At 40.2% G+C, this 19,118-nt stretch overlaps 1 protein-coding gene and 1 long non-coding RNA gene across 3 annotated transcripts in view; one reads left to right on the top strand and one right to left on the bottom strand.

Annotated features, from left to right (window-relative positions):
* Positions 1-9,726, bottom strand: part of CYP4X1 (cytochrome P450 family 4 subfamily X member 1) — a 27,294-nt gene extending 17,568 nt beyond the window's left edge. Inside the window, exons 1-3 of one of the 2 annotated variants that reach the window (XM_015138942.3) lie at positions 9,427-9,726; positions 3,255-3,396; positions 1,710-1,754 (exon numbers count right to left, since the gene is read on the bottom strand). In XM_015138942.3, the coding sequence (XP_014994428.3) occupies positions 1,710-1,754; positions 3,255-3,396; positions 9,427-9,603 (364 nt within the window). In that variant the 5' untranslated portion in view covers positions 9,604-9,726. The remainder of the gene's footprint in view (positions 1-1,709; positions 1,755-3,254; positions 3,397-9,426) is intronic. The other variant, XM_077958200.1, reaches the window with a different exon arrangement.
* Positions 9,306-19,118, top strand: LOC114672426 (uncharacterized). The gene is made up of 4 exons (XR_013402346.1): positions 9,306-9,358; positions 11,970-12,203; positions 14,083-14,247; positions 17,512-19,118. It is a non-coding gene; the product is annotated as an uncharacterized LOC114672426 (long non-coding RNA).

Raw genomic sequence — 19,118 nt, 5'->3', positions numbered from 1 at the left:
ATGAAGGAGAGATGAGGAACACAGGCAGTGTGGAGTAACCATGACCTACAGGCAGTCATGAAATAGTGGAATATCAAAGTAGCACTTGTATTAATATACAATGCAATTTAATAGATGAAGGTGAATTTAGAAGCTTACTTCTGGGATGGATGTATTTAATACTGTGAGAAAAAGTTTCAAAGTCTAATAAATTTCAAAGCCTTATAAGATGAGCATGCTAATTCTGAAATCACCAGTTGCTACCTATGTAGTAACTGAATAAGTGACTTCAACTTCGTGAGGTTTAGTTTTCTCAACAACGAACTATGATACTAAATACCTTTTTCCCTGTGTTGCTGTGGAGGTTAACTGAAAGTGAATACCTAAGGTAGCCAACCTTCTCCCTAGCTCACACTAGTAATACAGCAAGTAAATTCCTTTCCTTTCCACTCCAAACCAATCCATAAACTATATGATGAACATAAATTCACAAGGAAATAGACAAGAGTGTCCACTCTGTCTTCTGATATTCCCTCCTTGAGCGCAGGTCTGGGAATGATACTATGTGGAAATACTTAATTAAGGCTAATGCTTCACAATCTTCTACTGCCAGACTGGTCATTAGGATTTGACTTTAAAAGGACTTTAAAGTTTATTAATACATAATTGATACCATTCATTGAGTGCTTACAACATGCCAGGCTCATGATGCATGATCTGTCACTCATACAATGGTAGCCATTACATTTAGTGCTAAAAATATGTATTTCATTTAATCCTCATAACAGCCCAGCAAAGTGACTCTCAACCTTATTGTCAAAGATGAGGAAACTAAGATAGGGAGAGATTAAATGGCTTCCCTAAGATCATATTTAACCAGTCAGTGCAGGAGGGGGCAAGATTCAAATCTAAGTGGTTCCTAATACAAGCCTATATTCTTTTCTTTAATTCATGTCTTGTTTAACATAAATACCAATTATGTAATTAAAGAGCTTAATTTATCAGCTGACAGAATATTGCCAAACTCTAGAGCAAAATTTTACTGATTTACATGTGGAAATAAAGGAACTCCAAAAAGAAAGGAAAACATCCAAGAAAACGAGAGAGAAGGATAAAGAAAACAAGAATGGGGTGGTGAGACTGCAGTTTGGGTAGATTTTTTTTGGTGGGGGTTGTGGACAGAGTTTTGCTCTGTCACCTAGTCTGGAGTGCAGTGGCACGATCTCAGTTCACTGCAACCTCCACCTCCTGAGTTCAAGCAATTCTCATGCCTCAGCCTCCCAAGTTGTGGGACTACAGGCACGTGCTACCGCGCCTGGCTATTTTTGTATTTTTGGTAGAGATGGGATTTCACCATGTTGGCCCGGCTGGTCTCGAAATCCTGACCTCAAGTGATCCTCCCACCTCAGCCTCCCAAAGTGCTGGGGTTACAGGCATGAGTCACTATGCCCGGCCGAGGCTGCAGTTTTAAAGAGAGAGGGGACAGATTCACATATTTGCTGCCTTGAGAAGAAGACTTTGTGGGAGAGAAATGGATGAAGAAGTTTTCTGGGAAGTGGTGTTGTGTTGACCTTAGAGCTCTCCTTCAATCTTTCCCCTAGATAACAGTATAGCTCTACCTTACACTCTTTATGCTTTTGAATTCAGATTTCAGTTCCTTTGGCATGCTCTACTATGGAAAGGGGACTCTGAATGAGAGTGGGCTATACCTCTCATTTGCACATACATACCAATAAGTGGAGGTAAGAATTTCTGCAGGTACTGGGACTTGGGATCTGCAGAGTCAAGCAGAAGAAACAAAAGACATCATTAGAGGGAGCTTTCATTATCAGTTCAAGTTGGTGACGGTTTTCTGGTTTTCTGCGTTTCCCTGCACCAACCACAAATAGTGAGCAAAAGAGAGCCCAGGGCTTACTTCCTGCTGCCTTTGGCAGCCTAGGGAAAGACCTGTGTTAGTCCTGGCTCAGTTTCAGAGAACAGCCCTATGAGGCAGGCAAGTACAGAAACCCTGATTCTTCCCTCGTTTACACTTCCTCCAACAGAAAGAGAGTTTGCCTGAAGGTTGCAAAGTTTCCATAACCAGAGTTGGGACAACATATATCCTTTACAGAAGGCAAATTAAGGATCAGAGTGGAGGCCAGCAGACACCAGGTACTGAGGTGCCAATGCCTCTTGGTGTTTTTGTGAACCCCAAAGTGGAGGTGTTCTACTGTTCTTGTCCTTAACAGGTGAACATGAGACAAATCAGAGCAGGGGGACTGGAAACATGGAGATAGTCAGGACAATGCTCTTCTTTTATTAGGTTTCATTAGGAGTGGTGGATACAATGCACAGGAAACACTGAAAGATAAAAACCTTCATTTTACAAAGTTGACAGGGCAAAAACTGGACATTTTAGTATTATGCTATGAAATAATCCTCAATGAAAGCCTTAAAAAAGGATTGGGTGGGGGAGGTAGATGACTCATACCTGAAAAGGGGACGTAGTTAAGAAATATGTGGAGAGGAAAGCTAAAATTTGGATCATAATCAAAAGGTTTGATGGGTAAATTAAGGACCTAACATTCAGGCTTACATACTGAACCACCAGAGGTAGAGTTACTGCTGATTTCCCACCCTCTTGAGACTTATGCTGGAAACCAGCGGTAGGAATGGGAAGTGTTGCTGACAGTGAAGTCATAAAATCCACAGAGGCTGCCGGGCGCGGTGGCTCATGCCTATAATCCCAGCACTTTGGGAGGCCGAGGCAGGCGGATCACAAGGTCAGGAGATCGAGACCATCCTGGCTAACATGGTGAAACCCCATCTCTACTAAAAATACAAAAAATTGGCTAGGCATGGTGGCAGGCACCTATAGTCCCAGCTACTCGAGGCTGAGGCAGGAGAATGGTGTGAACCCGGGAGGCGGAGCTTGCAGTGAGATGAGATCGCGCCACTGAACTCCAGCCTGGGCGACAGAGTGAGACTCCATCTCAAAACAAAACAAAACAAACCCAGAGAAGGCAAGGGAAGCCTTGCCTGGCAAGTCTGGTAATGCCAGCTGGGTTTTAAGTTACACTGACCTCAACATGCCCATGCAGTCCTGAATAAGACAAGGGACTGGGGAGGACATGGGAATCCCCTTCAGTATTGGTAGGAAACCTGTCACCTCCCCATACTTGCTCCTGAGTCTCTTAAAGACCTCCAACCAATCTTTGCTTTGGAATCTTGCCTATGGGTTTTAAGCATTTCACTTCTAGGAGGAATAGGTCCCAGAGATTTCCCCCTCTTCTTACCTGTTCTGCTCAGAAATGTCTTTGCATAGTCTGGGTCATAGATATAGAAAAATGCCTGAAAGGGCCCAATCCAGAAAGGGAAGGCACGAGGGTATTTTTCAATAATTTCCTCAAGCTTCTCCATGTTATCATCCTGAATAAACTGCAGTGAAAAAAGTAAAAGTAATTAGACAGCCAGCCAGGCTGGACCTGTCCCCTCTTACAGACACAAGCTGAATTCAAGTGATAAGGTCACACAAGCAGAGGAGCCTGAGACTTTTCTGGAAGTGACATAACATGCTTTCTTTGGAACTTCTAAACTTGGGGGATAATTCTCTAAACAAAGTTAGTGTAGTTATCTTCTCAATATTAATATAACCTGTACCGCCAGACCAAGTCACTGTTGAACGACATTTACTGTGAACTCTTGTCCCAATAGAGGGTAAGCTGAGTCACACTCTCTGCCTCACTTGCCAACATCACACACTCAGACTGGAGTGGGATCTGGAAGCTAAAAGATGTATCTCCTAAGTGGGAAACTAACAGTTACTAAATGGGGCATGACCCTACATCCAGCTCACCATTTCTTCTCCCTGTTCCCCTCTCTAATTATGCACCACTGATTATTTCTCATGACTTAGTAGTAAATGCTTCTCTAAAAAATTGCCAACTCTATCTACAAAGAAAATCCAAATTCTCCTCCCAACAACAGAAGGTCCGTTTACACAGATGTGTGAAGCTTAAAGCCAACTCAAATACAAAACTTTCAGCTTCCAACATTTACAAATGAGAGTGCAAATACTACCACCGAAGAAGGACTTTTTGCTTTTAGAAGCAGATGAGTAACGGGTCATTTACATTGTTTCTCTAAATCACTGAAAACAAGATTCATTTACATTTGCTTCTTGTGTAAAGTGGAGGGCACCTGCGCGTGTGTGTTTTGGTGTGCCCATCTATACACTTGAGCATGATGATGGGAGTCCCCAGCTGCAAAGTAATCTGAAGGCTGCCAGATTTTTCCTCATGTAACCAATCACACGGTATCTGCTGCAGGATTGTTTGTTCTCATCCTCAGGAGAGGTGGACAACTCTGGCTCCCATTTTTCTCTGTTATCATTTAGCAATTTTAACCCATAAAGTGCTCTCTGGATAGTTCAAGGCCACTGAAAGGTTGAGACTCTTGAAATCTAGTTTCTAAAATACTGCACTCTTTTTTGCTAATGTTGCCATAATCAAGCCAGTGATAAGCGCCCACCATCCATAGTGGTTTTCAACAATGTGAATATTTTTTCATTTATTCATTCACAAACAATAAACACACAAGTATTTACTGAGTGTCTATCACATGTACCATGTGGTGGAGATACAGAGAAATGTAAGAAAGACAAGGCCTTTGCCCTCATGGAAATTATAAACTAATATGACAATTGTTTGTTTAGGTAAAAAACTTTCATAAATACCCCAGCCACATGGAAGTATTTCATTATACTTTTTAAACTCCTGACTAGACAAAAAGGACAGAAAACTATTGTGAATCCTGTACTATATTTAATTTCTATTTTTTCATCCCCAGAGAAGCATCTAAATATACTTGAAAATGGGTACTACATATATTTAGTAAACATTGTTCAGAAATGTTCAGAAAATGCACAGTGCCCCCAAATAGCAACAGCTAACATTTATCAAGCACTGCTATGAACTAGGCACTGCTAAATGCTTTCCATGTTTTATGTTATTTAATATTTACATCAAGAACCCTATGAAGTAGATATAATTACAATCCCTATTTTACAGATGAGGAAATTGAGCCCTACAGACTAGGTTAAATGATCTGTCCAAGTGTGTACAACTGGCAACCAGTAATGAGGATTCAAACTCCAGTTTAACTCTGGAGCCCAAGTGCTTTATACTACTTAGCTACAAAGATGCTCTCTGCAGTACATCCAAGTACACACACACATACACACACACAAACACACACACTTGCATATATACATCCTAGGTCCCATATGTTGGCTGAGATTCAGTGACCTATTGAATAAATGTCAAACCTTACCTGGCCTACTCTATGTAGTAAATTGATCTCTGAATAAATGAATTTTCTCAGCACCTAATATATTTATGCATTCAACAAAGGATTTACTGAGCACCCGGTGCATACACCGGGAACTGTACCATGCACTGGGTTTATAGTGGCAAACAAAGACCCTCCCTCTCACAGATTTTATACTGTAGTTAGTGGTGGATAATAAACGAACAAGCAAAAGAGTACACAGTATAGTGTCAGAGACTGATAAGGGCCAAGATAATAATAACAGGGCTGGAGATAGAGAGTACTAGAAGTCCTATTTTAGTCTGAATGGTCAGGGCAAGCGTCTTTTAGGAGGTAACATTTGTTCAAAGGCCTGAATAACTTGCAGGGAGAGTAATACAACCACAGACGTGCATGTTCAAAGCTCTGAGGGAGGAATATCCTTGGCATGTTTGAAGAATAGTGAGAAGACCTGTATTATTAAGAGTAAGGAATGAAATTTCTCATCTTGTATGGAATTTTCCCTACACACACTTTATCCTTCTGTAACTTTACGACTATACTTAAAATGTTACTGTCTTTAGACAGAAGGAATAAGTTGCGGTGTTCAATAGCACTGTTAACAATAATTTATTGCATATTTCTGAAGAGCTTGAAGAGAAGACATGAAATGTTCCAAACACAAATAAATAATAAATGTTAGAAGTGATGAATACCCTAAACACCCTGATTTGATCACTGTACATTATATGCACGTATCAAAATATCACAGGTACTCCATAAATACGTACAGTTATTATGTAGCAATAAAATGTTACTGACTACGTAAAATAGTTTCACCTTTTGAGCCTTAGAGACTAGATTTCCTTGTGACTTAGGTGAATCACCACAAGGACCCAGATCTGAGTAAATGGGGAGGGTTGGTAATATTAGTTTGATAGGCCTGTCACCTCTAATCTGCAAAATTCTGATAGAAACCTCTCAACAGAAAAAATAACTTAGTGACAGTCAAGAGGGAATATGGACTCTAAAACACTATGAATGCAATAAATAATCTGAAATGAAATTAAGACACAAGAGCTTCAAAAAGAATGAAACAGAAATAAATTTAACAAAAGAAATGCAAAATGAAATGTACTTTGAAAAATACAAAAACATCGTTAAAAAAATTAAAGAAAGCTGGGCGTGGTGGCTCACCCCTGTAATCCATTCACTTTGGGAGGCCAAGGTGGGTGGATCATGAGGTCAGGAGTTCAAGACCAGCCTGGTCAATGTGGTGAAACCCCATCCCTACCAAAAATACAAAAATTAGCTGGTGTGGTGGCGTGTGCCTGTAGTCCCAGCTGCCCAGGAGGCTGAGGCAGGAGAATCGCTTGAACCCGGGAGGCGAAGGTTGCAGTGAGCCGAGATTGCACCACTGCACTCCAGCCTGGGCGACAGAGCAAGCCTCTGTCTCAAAAAAAAGACGACCTAAATAAATGGAAAGGCTTTCTGTGTTCATGGATCAGAAGACCTAATATTGTTAAGGTGGCAATAATCCTCAAACTGATCTACAGATTCAATGTAATCCCTAGCAGAACCCTAGCTGGTTCCTTGTAGAAATTGATAGGCTAATTCTAAAATTTATATAGAAACCCAAGGATTCCAAATAGCCAAAATAGTCTTAAAAAATAACAAAGTAGGGGGACTCATACTTCCTGATTTCAAAGCTTACTACAAAGCAACAGTAAGGCAGTGTGGTAATAGCATAAGGATAGACACATAATTTATTTATAATTTTTAATTTTTGTGCATACATAGTAGGTGTATATATTTATGGAGTAAATGAGATTTTTTGCAATGTGAAAAAGGTACATCATGAAGAATGGGGTACCCATCCCCTCCCTTCAAGCATTTATCCATTGAGTTGCAAACAATCCTATTACACTCTTTATTTAAAAATGTATAGTTATTATTGACTATAGCCTCCCTGCTGTGCTATCAACTAGTAGGTGTTATTCACTCCTTCTATTTTTTTTGTACCCATTAACAATCCCTACCTCCTCTCCTAGCTCCCCACTACCCTTCCCAGCCTTTGGTAACCATCCTTCTACTCTCTCTGTCTGTGAGTTAGGACAGACATACAGATCAATGGATTAAAATTGAAGATTCAGAAATAGACCTTGACATTTATGATCAATAGATTTTTGACAAGGATGCCAAAACAATTCAATGGAAACAACAGATGACATAGTATCCATGACACAGTAGAGATACATAACACAGGACAGCAACAATGGGGAGTCCTAGAACAGTATCTCCATACCAAGCTTAAAGAACAACCAGTCCAGACTGGAAAAGGAGGAGAGGTCTGTGGGAAAAATATCTCCAGAAAAACGAACAGATTATTTGGCATGTTTGCATTCTTGGAAATATTATTTAGATGTGTTTGACAGATCTATTAGAGCATTTGGAAAAAAAATACTGACAGATATGGAAAAATGAAGCAGATTAGAAAAGGAAGAATTTAACAATATTGTGGAGGTGGGGGAAAGTTCTATGAAAAAATAAATAAAATGCAAGAGGACCATTTAGATCAGCAGTAAATAACATTTGCATAATAAAAATAATACAAATAGAGGTTTTTCTATTTAACTAAAAAATACAATACAATATAATTATTGGGACAGTGGAAGATGAGGTGTGATTGCCTGTCATAAAGAAGTTCATAGGTGGATGTTGTCTTAGTACATTTGTGTTGCTGTAAAGGAACACTTGAGGCTGGATAATTCATAAAGATGATTATATGCGTTACAATTCTGCAGGCTGTACAGGAAGCATGGCATTGGCACCTGCATCTGAGGAGGACCTCAGACTGCTTCCACTCATAGTGGAAGTGAACAGGAGCAGTTGTGTGCAGAAATCACATGGTGAGACAGAGGAAGAGAGAGGGGAGTAGGTGGCAGGTTCTTTTCAACAATCAGTTCTGGGGGGTGAAGAGGGCCCTTAGAGTGAAAACTTATGAAGGAGACAGCTGCACCAAGACATTCATGAGGGATCCATCCCAATGACCCAAAGATCTCCCATCAGATCCCACCTCCAACACTGGGAATCAAATTTCAACAGGAGGCTTGGTGGGGACGAACAAACCATATCTAAACCACAGCAGATGTCTAAACTTATTAAAGTAATAGATGCAATATAGTAATATTATTTTACAAATAAAGATTTAAATACCAGAGAAAAACGATAAAAGAGTTGAAAGTGGTTGCTTTAGATAAGAAAGACTAGAAAGTGGGGGAAACCAAAGCATCGTGCAGTAGCTCTGCTGGAATGCCTTCCCCACACCACCCGACCATCCTTTAAGACTGCTCAATCCTTCACAGACTTTCCTTCCTCCTCTAGGCGGAGATGTACACTTTCTTGCAATGGATATTCCCTTGTCTTTGGGCCTCCAGTAAAGCACCCATTGCCTTAAATTTTCATTTTCTCTCTGTGGCCTAAGTCTGCACCTGACTTGGGAGGTGCAGCGAAGGCATTTAGCTTCTCTTTGTAATCTTAGTACCTATCACACAATTGCCACTCAGAGTCGGCTGAATGAATAAAAACCTCAATTAGGGTGGGAGTGGATTTAAAAGACAGGAGAGACCAAAAGCTAACAGTCTCCCTTTACAAATTTCCATCAATCAGTATTTCCTGAGCGGCTGGCTGGGGCTGCTCCTTACTTCACAAGAATCTTAGGAAAAGAAAATTGTCTCTGGTTAAAATGGACTAAGGGTGCCAACAATTGGGATCGATTTTGCATATTTTCTGCAATTAATAAGTTATTTAGAATAACATGCTATTTTTAAAGCAACACATGTGGAAGGTTTGGTGAAGCAGGGAGAGACAGACCTGAGGTACACGTCGCTTTCTTTTTCCATATTCAGGTTCTTTAAATAGGTCTCTCCCAGCCCCCAAGGCTTCCTCTTTAGTGACCTTTCCCTGTGGGGCTGCGGGAAAGCAAGTCTCCAGAGCAAGGAAAAATGATGCTGAGAGCCACAGGCCGGGCTGGAAAGGCCAGTGCAAGCCTGAGGGTCCCCAGGGATGGAAGGAAGCAGCCGTCTCTCCGCAGGTCGGGCTCCTCTGCCGCACCCTCCTCCGCCCATCCCTCCTCCCTCCTCCCTCCTCCCTCCCATCTACCTTCTGGTGCCCAAGGAACCAGTGGGTGGGGGGCGTTGGGAAGGCGCGCAGGTCCCGCAGCAGCCTCTGCCTCCGCAGGTAGAGCTTAATGGTCTGCAGCAGCCCCAGGGCCAGGCAGAACACGAACGCCAGGTAAAAGGGCCGCGCCCAGCGCGTCTCCAGCCAGGAGAATTCCATGGCTCTGCGCAGCGCCGAACGCCGGCGGCTTCCGGGGGCGCGGGAGAGGGTGCGCTTTCTCCAGCCGGGAGCTGGCGTAGGGTCGCGCAGCCCACCGCCTCTCTGGGCTCTCGCGAAGCTTCTGACTCGCGGGAGGGGAAGGGCAGTGGGAGGGGCAGCTCAGGCCTGGGGAGAGGAGGCAGGCTCGCGTGCGGGATTTCTAGCCCGTTACCAAAGCACGCACGCTTGGTTCAGCCCAACTGCTTTTGCGTTCCTGGAGCGTTCTCTTTTAAGTAGAACAGTTTTCAGTCACGGGATCTGAATTTATATTGTAAAATAATACCAAAGCTGAGGTCATTGTTTTTCTTCCTTATCAAAATTAATAAATGGCTGTGCAAGAGATTTTCTTTTCCATTCTCGCATTCTACCAAAATTCCCAGGGGGTAGAGGCTGCGGGAGGTGTACGATCATTATTCCTTTATCCTGTGGCCTGCCTAGTGGTGTTCCGGTAAATGGTTTACAACTAGTTTCCACCCTGATTCCCAGCGTGTACCAACATCCACCATGAGCTGGTTCAAGCTGCCAATACGAGGGCACCGAACACTGAACGGGGAAGATATGCACAGTAGCGTACCATTATCTAGTAATTCCACTATACAGGTAGAGTCAGGGCCTGCTACATAATTTATGAATCTCAATGCAAAATGAAAATGTGGGATGAAAACTTTATTAAAAATTCTAAGATGACAGAGCATTAAACCGAGCATATGCCCTTCTGGGTTCACAGCCTCGTGTGGCTGCTCGGGTCCCATGCCCGTGAAGGGCTGCCTCTAGATGCCAGAGACATAAACTCGAGTACAGATAACAGAAAAATGTAGTAAAAATAATTTGGAAGTGATGGTTTTAGTATGTGTAATCTATTAGGTGGTGAAGTAGGACCTAACAGGCCTGACTTCCCAAGCTGCTGTCTCCCCCCACCTCCCTGTCCCAGCAATCTTTATAGGCATTGCCCACATTTGATTCATTTATTCATTGATTTAGGCTAAGACAGGGATATGTTAGGTGTTGATTGACAGCCCTGAACAATAAACCCAATCTCTGCTACAATTCCCTGTTCTCCCTATCACTGCCTCTCCCCTACCTCCCCACCCGCCGCCCCCATTTCCTTAAGCCTATGCTCCACTCTCTGGAGTCAGATTATATTTGTCAGGTAAGTGATTAAGGCAGGCTCCGAGGGTGGTGACTTCATCTGGACCAAGTTTGTCCTGGCCCCTTGCATGTTCCATTAAGCCACACGCAACAAGTGTTTCTGCTCCTTCTTTCCCAGACTTCCCTACTTCCTACCTAATTCCAACCCTCAACTAGATGTTGTTATTTGACAGGGTCTCAGAATCCTTTGGCTTACACAGCCTCTTCTGCGTAACTCATAGCATTTCGGCTTTGCATATTATTCCTTTATGCCCTATTCCCTCCCCAAATTATGATGGTTGTATGGTGGCCCTCATATGATCTCATGGTGATAGGGCTGAAGACCTCAGATCCATGCTCTGCCCCAGAGCTGGTTTCAGCTTTGTGATATCTTGCCTGGTCTGGTCCTTGGGTTCTTCATGGGACTGAGGAATAGTATGTGTGGTTGGTGACCTTCTAGTGAGTTCTCTTGGCAGGGTCAGAGCCTGGGGACCCATTGGCTCACCTATTCCCACCCAGGTTCTTGCTGGTGGTGTGACTCCCTCTGAGGCTTGGACAGTTCCATGCAGTTACTCTTCTGCTCCAGGGCCAGTTGCCCCTGTCCAGCACCATTCCATGTGCTTCCAGGGATAACAGAGGAACTCTGGAACTTCTGCACTATATTTAGGAGCCTAAGAGAGGCTTGAAGGTGTTAAAGAGGCTTGAAGTTCAGGCCTTCTCTGCTTCACTGCCATTTTCACTCTGGTTTCCCCAAAAAAAGACGCAAGGTAAAATCCCCTGTGCTCTCAAGTTTCCCTTCACTCTATCTAAACCCCAATCCCAGGATTTTAGCCTACAGGGGAAAAATTAGATACTCTCTTGATGACCCAACCTCTGCCACTTTTTGCCTCAGTCCACCAGGCTGCAAGAGGTGGGTTTTCCCCACAACCTGCATTTCATGTGGTAGAAAATATCCTTATGTTATTGCTTGTGTTTTTGCTATCCCTGGTGGAGAATAAAGTTCTGTAATCTACTCCAACAGGGCATGCTAATGGGAGAGAAAGGAATTTAGAAAATTATTTATTCTGGCCAAAGACTAACTTTTGATACTTGCTACAACTCAAAGATATGATTCTGGAGACCAAAAACAAAGCAGTGCCTCCTTCCTTTTTTGGCATTCCTGCACAAATATCTACTGAATTGAATTTTCTTGGCTACAGTACAGGAAATTGGAGATACCAAAAAAATCCCATCAACATGGATAGTGGTGCCTCTAGATGGAAATAAGCCCCATGAGACTCCCAGAAGGAGGCCTGTGCCTCTACCAATGCTCATCTGATGGCTACTTCCATGTCAGACACGAGAGACAAGAAATGAAGGTCATTGAGGGGCTGCTTCAATCCTACACACAGCCCAAAGAAAACCATACATTTGTCTACAAACAGCAGTGCAAGGTAACCTTTGACTGAAATTATGATAACTCAGTATGGCAACCTATGTCTTTGATCCATTAAAATGTGGAAGTATATTATTACTTAATAATGAATGAATTTTAAGACAATGGAACCATGGGGATAAAAGTCTAGAAGTTTGTGGAACTGTATCCCAGGATAGCAATGCAGCCCACCAATGTGGGGTTCCAGAGATTTACTGCTCTCTGATTTGCTCATGTGCTCAGTTAGTAAACATGGGCTGAACATTTACTGTGTCCCAGGCACTGTGCTGGGCACTTGCTGGGAGCTCAATGCACAGGGGAGACAAGGGTCACTTAAGTACTTTTAAGGTAGCTATCACAGAAAGTGATGCTGATATCCTTGCCAGACAAAGGAGAGAGTAACGAAATCTGTCCAGGCTAGGGGAGATGCAGGTGAGGAGAAAATGTGAAAAAAGTTTTATAACTGAGGAGATGCTTTTATCCATTCATTCATTTGCTGAGTGAATATTTATTGAGAACTGACCATGTGCCATGTATCGCCCTGAGCCCTGGAGATGTGGCCTTGAACAAAATCAACCTGGCCCGGCCTTCATGTGGCTTAGGGTCTAATGGAGCTGTGTCTTAAAATGTCAGAAAGTGTCTTCTACATGGACAAGGTGGGAAAGGGCATTCTACATGGTGGAAGAGTGCATGAACAGAAAGTAAAACGGCCTGAGCTAACTGGATTGTGGGAGCTCTTTAGCATGGCTAGAGCTTCAAGTCTCAGAGAGAAGGATGGGTGCTAAGACCACATATAGGTTGAAAGTCAGATCATGAGAGCTTGGTAGGCCCAGTAAAGAAATTCAGACTTTACTTAAGGCCATGGGAATCCACTGAAAGGATTTAAGGTGGAAAATGACATAGCTAACCAGTAGATTATTCTGAAAGCTACTTGAAATATAATAAGGACAGTTAAATAGTTACTGTATCCTCACTAAGTGCCAAGTACAATTCTAAAGTATTTTTATATACACTCAGTTATTTCTTCCTCATAATAATCAAGGTAGATGTTACCATTATTCCATTTTACCTGTATGAAAACTGAGACACAGATTATGCAACTTGTCCAAGGACATCAGAGAGTAAAAAATGGTGTCAGGATTTGAATCTAGGCAGTCTAACACTAGGTCCTGAGACCTTAACATTTATGAGAATAAATTGGGATGGGGAAGGTAGTGGTAAGACTAGAACTAGGGAGATCAGTTCTGATGCTATTGCAATATTCAGATAAGATATGATGGTGGCCTGGACTGGGGTGTTGCAGTGGTGTGGCAGGCCAGGTCTCACTAACACAGGCCTCCATAACAACTGTTTCAGCATTGGCTGAATTGTTAAGTTAAATATTAAGAAACTGATAGAGCCGGTGCCCTTATACAAAGGCTGGAATGTAACAAAAGCCCACCAAGAGTTTTGCCTAGGCATTTCCTGGGCTTTGAAGCATGACAAGATAATGAAAGAATTCTTATCAGGACCCATTTAGGATTGAACAAGTTTTATTGGGAATCTGAAGAAACTCCCCAGGCCTCCACAAACAAGTTTATTGGGGGTCTAAAGGAACTCCACAAACCTCCATGATTTAGCAGGAGACAAGATAAGTGTAATCACCCCAGCACCTGGGCCCATTTACATTAAGTAAATTTACAGAGGCTCCAGAGGAAGGTCTTCAGGACTCAGATCTCAGTTATAGATTAAAAGAAGTTAATCACATATGTCTTTAGATGAATGCACACTTACACATAGACATATAGCTTAGAAGGTATATAATCTCTGAAAAAACTTTGTAATTTTGAGTTTGGTGATATTCCCCAGGCTTTCTTCCTGTAACCAGTTACAGAAATAAAAACTCTCTTCCTCCCCAGTTCATCTGCGTCTCGTTATTGGGCTGCAAGAATAAGCAACCTGACCCTCAGTTTGGTCTGGGAACAAATTTGGTGAGGCAGCCAGGAGCCACTGGGACGGTGCTGTTTTCAACCGTCAGCGGCTTGTGATGAAACAGTCTTCAGGAGGATCCCAGCAGCTGTTGGGTGAGAGTTTCCCAGGGATCCCTTCTGAGGGCTGTCCCATGTGAAAAATTGCATGTCCCTCCCACTGTTGGGGAAGACTGGAGATCGGGGTGAACGTGCTGGAAGGGTTAGTTAATTGGATTGTATGCCAGGAGTCTGTTGCTTTCCTATCTGGGCTTGTTAAGCCACTTGTCTGGTACTGCCAGGGGAGCAATAAGGCTTGCTCATACACCCACTTTGCATTTTGGTTAAGATCAGGTTTTGTGTTGGTTTTGAGTCTGTTCTGCCTGAATGCACTCCCCCTGGTGTTTGTCTGAATTCTGTCTCCACTTGTTTGTGTATCTGTCTTGTCTCTTTTGATACCATGTAAGCTTGAATATAAGAGGTGTCAGGTCCATCCCTGCTGGGAGCCCTCTGGGAAGGAAAAAGGTTTTTTTAAAGGAGCTCAATGATTAAAAGTCAGCTTAATTAAAAGGTAACATCTAAGATGTGTATATGTGTGTGTGCATGTGCATGTGTTTGTATTAAAAGGCCTTCATAGTTTTGTTTTTTCTCTTCTGGGACCTTGTCTTTTTTGAGCAAAAGTTTTTTTCTTCTCGGTTGTCTGAATTGTGTTTTTCTTATTAACAGCTGTTGCAACAGAGGCTACTCTTGGTTTTTTTTTTTTTAAAAAGGTGTCATTTAGACACTTAGAAATGTCTTTGTTTGAAAAAAAAAGTTTAATGCACTGTAAAAGCATCACATGGTCTAGTCTGATAGTAATTCTCCCTTTTTGAAAACCCAAGATTCAGTGTGGGCTCTGGCCAGAGCTCAAAGATCCAGTTAAAAGATAGGCAGTCCCTGTCTAAATAAAATTGATCTCCTAATATAGTCCTATAATACATTTCTATAATTTTATGTTTGATCTGGCATCCATCTTTAATCTCCCTCTAGCACCAGCAGGCTTTTTCTCATTACTTTGAGATGTAAATCTTGCCATCTGATTTTTCACCTAAAAGTTGTTTCCTTCAATATGCAGATCTAGGGCATCTATAAAATGTACTTCTATTGTCATGCCTAATATGTCTATGTATTTATGTGTTGTATACACAATGTTTCACTACTGAAAATATAAAAAAGCTCTAATTAATTGGATTAAGGAAAATTAAAGGTGCTTAAATCAAATACTTTAACAGAAAAAAGACTAGTCGAATGCTTTTTTAAGATTATGTGACTTAAGTAAAATCTTTAATAAATAAGCTGACTTTAAAAGTATTGGTAAAGTAATAATAGAAATGTCTTAGGAATTGCCAGCATACATTTTTGTTTGCATTTGTTGATCGAGAAACTTCATACTTATCCCTGCCAAATACTATAAGGTGTCAAAACTTGGCATAGAGGTTACAAAACTATAAACTCAGCCCCAAACAGAATGATCTTTGCTTTTGTAATTTTTAATAGATAAAACATTAATATTGTTTTAATAAATATAGATACATCTTAAATTCTTTGGTAAAATGCCATAACTCCCAATCTTGTGGCTTTAGGCAGTCTAGTCCACAGGCATGAAGGAGGTTTGTTCTGGGAAAGGACTGCTACCATATTGTTTCAAAGATAAATAAAAACTAAGTTAATGAACAAGAACTTCCTGGAGGTTAGAAGCAAGATGAAGTCAGTTAGGTCAGAACCTTTTCACTGTCTCAGTTATAATTTTGCAGTGGCAGTTTCATAACTTTAAATAATGGCTATCACAGTTTTCATAAATAATCTAAGTAAACAATTAAATTAATGAGGTAAATGCAATGGAATAAATACTCACAAATAAACTTGTCATAATTTAGAATCTAAACTTATATTAAATTACATAATAGATATTTATTTGGATATTTTCCAATAAAAATATATTGTGGGAAAACATTCTTTCTAAGATGGTATCCCTTTTTAAAGGTAAATAATTTTTGTCTAATTCAAAGCTTATTTAAAGGTTATCTAGAAAACAAGGCAAAAGGAACCAGGAAATAAGAGAGATATAAAGAAAGTTATAAAAAATAAAAAGGTATTTTTTAGTAAAAAAGCTTAAAGAAAAATAATTTTATATGAAAGAGAATCTTGTGTGGTAAACTTAGTGCTAGAATAAAATGACAGGTTGTTTTAGAAAGAGGGATGGTTAGAACAAGTCAAGAAGTCCAAGCATGTCGTAGATGGTCTGTGTAAGTCATGAAATAATTTATGTAAAATTGTTGTACAATTTAAAGGTAATTAGGCCTCCTAAATGCTTCATAGAATGCCACTGTGATTTTTAACTGCACAGTTTGCCTGGTTTATGGCTAGGTAAGACCTGGGACACATTGAATTTGATGCTGGAAAGAGTCAGACCTTATCTGCACTCCTGTCTGGGTCCTAGGCTCCACATCTAGTACATAATTAAAATCCCAAACTTACCAAAGTTTTCACCAAAAATAAAGGTTGCTGAGAGTTAACAGTGTAACATGTGTTTGAGACTACTAAAAAAATAGTTTTACATGCAAGATGTGTAAGAAAGGAAAACATACTTTTGGTAAAAAGATTATAAGAAGGTGTGGGAATGTGGATTTTTTGCCTAAATTAAAAGGTTAAAGGATTGTTTTAAGTTAGATAAAACAAAGCTAAGGGTTTAAGCAAGTTGCAGAAGGTTTATGAGAAAATTAATTGTAAAAGAAATTCTATGTGTAAACATATTGGCTAATGTTAAAGTGGTATTTTTCAGTTTTTCCATAAATTGAACATAAAAATAAATGCACAGCAGGTTTCTCTTAGAGCATTAACCTGCTCTTTAACAAGAATCTTTTGTAAAGGATTACAAAAGATTTATGGAAATCTTACCTTATGGTCAAACATTAAAATTGGGTAAATATATCTATAAGGTTTTATTAAAAATTTGGCTTAACATTTAATAGTACCCAAATGTAAACATAAAATTTGGCTTATTTGGTACAAAATCATACAGGAAGCATTGTCAAATATAAAATGGTGTTTGGCTTTTTTGGGCAATATTTGTATAAATATGTTATTGGTATGTGTTCCAAATTATGGGAAACTTCTATAATTCTGCTATATCTTAGTGTAAATTATCAGTAATAATTATAATTGTTATGATAAATTATTTTGTGCCACAGAGGTAACAGATTTCCTTGTCAATTGTGTTTTTAACTATGGCTACCCTAAAACTTTTTGTCATCCATAAACAATTGTTGTCTTGTTTTGGTCCTCTTTAGAAGGTGGTTTTGCAATCAGCTATGAAGCTCTAACAGGTGCTCTTGAATGCAGGTTTCTGATAACTTTGGAGATTGTAACATCTGAATAGAGGAAAAATGTTCAGAACTCTTGAAGAAATAAAATATTCATTGATATCAAGCAGAACAAGAATTAACTGCATAAACTAATAAAAAACTGAAGTGATCTTTTTGACTTTTTGCTTAAAATGTTGTTGATCTTTTGTTTTCCTTTTCAGAGTCAAGGAAACTTTTCTTTTGAGCTATGAACAGCTTTTAACAATTAAGCAAAGTATACTAAGTATACTACTATGAGCAAAATTTGGAACATATTTGTTTCTCTCTACTTGATTTCTCCAGAATCTGAAAACCATTTGTGAATATTCTTAATTATAGTTATTTGCATAAGGGCAATAAGAATCTGTTTTCTTTTGCAACAGACACAATTGGAGAAACTAGTTATTTTACCAAGGCTTTGACTGTAATAGCCTGCTTTCCTTTAAGAAATCAAATTTGACTTGTAAAGTCAATAAAATTCCCTAGAGGAAATGCCTCATACCTTGTCTCCACAGTCCCTGTACTGGGTTTCTGACCTGTGGTAAGTAAAGAATGTCACTTTCTGACAGGTTCCAAGTTATCTTGGAACCCCAAAAGGAGAGAAATTTACTCAACTCGTAGGTATTTAAGGGTACAAATCAACAGCACAGCTTGGTGCTAAAAAAGTCTTATCTAAGATTCCTTGTATGGAACAGAGTTCCATCAAAGCCAATTTCAAAAGAGCTTATGTGAAAAAAATAATTCTTCTTTCTGCACTTTATACAAATAACCAGGTCAAGTACAATAAAACAAACCAGTCTTACCATGATTTGTTTTTAGTAAAAATGGGAGACTGGAAAGAGGAAAATTATGTTTCAAAACTATAGTGCACTTGTTGTTAGATTCTAGTCTTGTCTAATGTTTTTCAGTTTTTGTTATTTTCTACAGTTTGGGTTGAATTCTGATTTTTCTGGCTACAAGTCTCTAAAATAATGTTTTCAATTTTTTCCTTTTTCCCCATTTTTCCTAACTGGAAGTCACTGAAACCTAAACCTTGCTTTATTAAAGCCCTGCAGACTGAAGACTACTTAAACTTAAACTTCAGAAGAAAACAGCAGCAACCTATTTATATGTGTTGCTGTTGCATATTGTTATGTTTCAGCAGGTATTGCCTCTAAGCCCCTGAAACAGGGAGTACTACTGGGAACAGGTCAACCTCTTCCACTCCAACGCTGCATTCAGCGCTCCATAATGTTGACTCCCTCTCAGCAGGGTGTAGCCAGAAAGATTACTACACCCCATCTCACTGAAATTCTCATGATGACTAAATATACAAACATGATAGAAATCATGCAGAAATTGACAGTGGAGATTGTGGCAAGTCAGATCTTACTAACATAGGCCTCTGTAACAACTCTTTCAGCACTGACTGGTTAAGTTACATATTAAAAACTGATAGAGCCAGTGCCCTTATACAAAGGCTGGAATGTAACAAAAGCCCACCAAGAGTTCTATAGAAGGCATATAAGCTCTGAAAAATCTTTGTAATTTTGAGTTTTTCTGGTGATATTTCCTAGGCCTTCTCCCTGTAACCAGTTACAGAAATAAAAACTCTCTTCCTCCTCA

The sequence above is a fragment of the Macaca mulatta genome, chromosome 1 (assembly GCF_049350105.2).
Source record: "Macaca mulatta isolate MMU2019108-1 chromosome 1, T2T-MMU8v2.0, whole genome shotgun sequence".
Classification (NCBI taxonomy): Eukaryota; Metazoa; Chordata; class Mammalia; order Primates; family Cercopithecidae; genus Macaca; species Macaca mulatta.
This window is presented reverse-complemented; position numbering and strand designations above follow the sequence as displayed.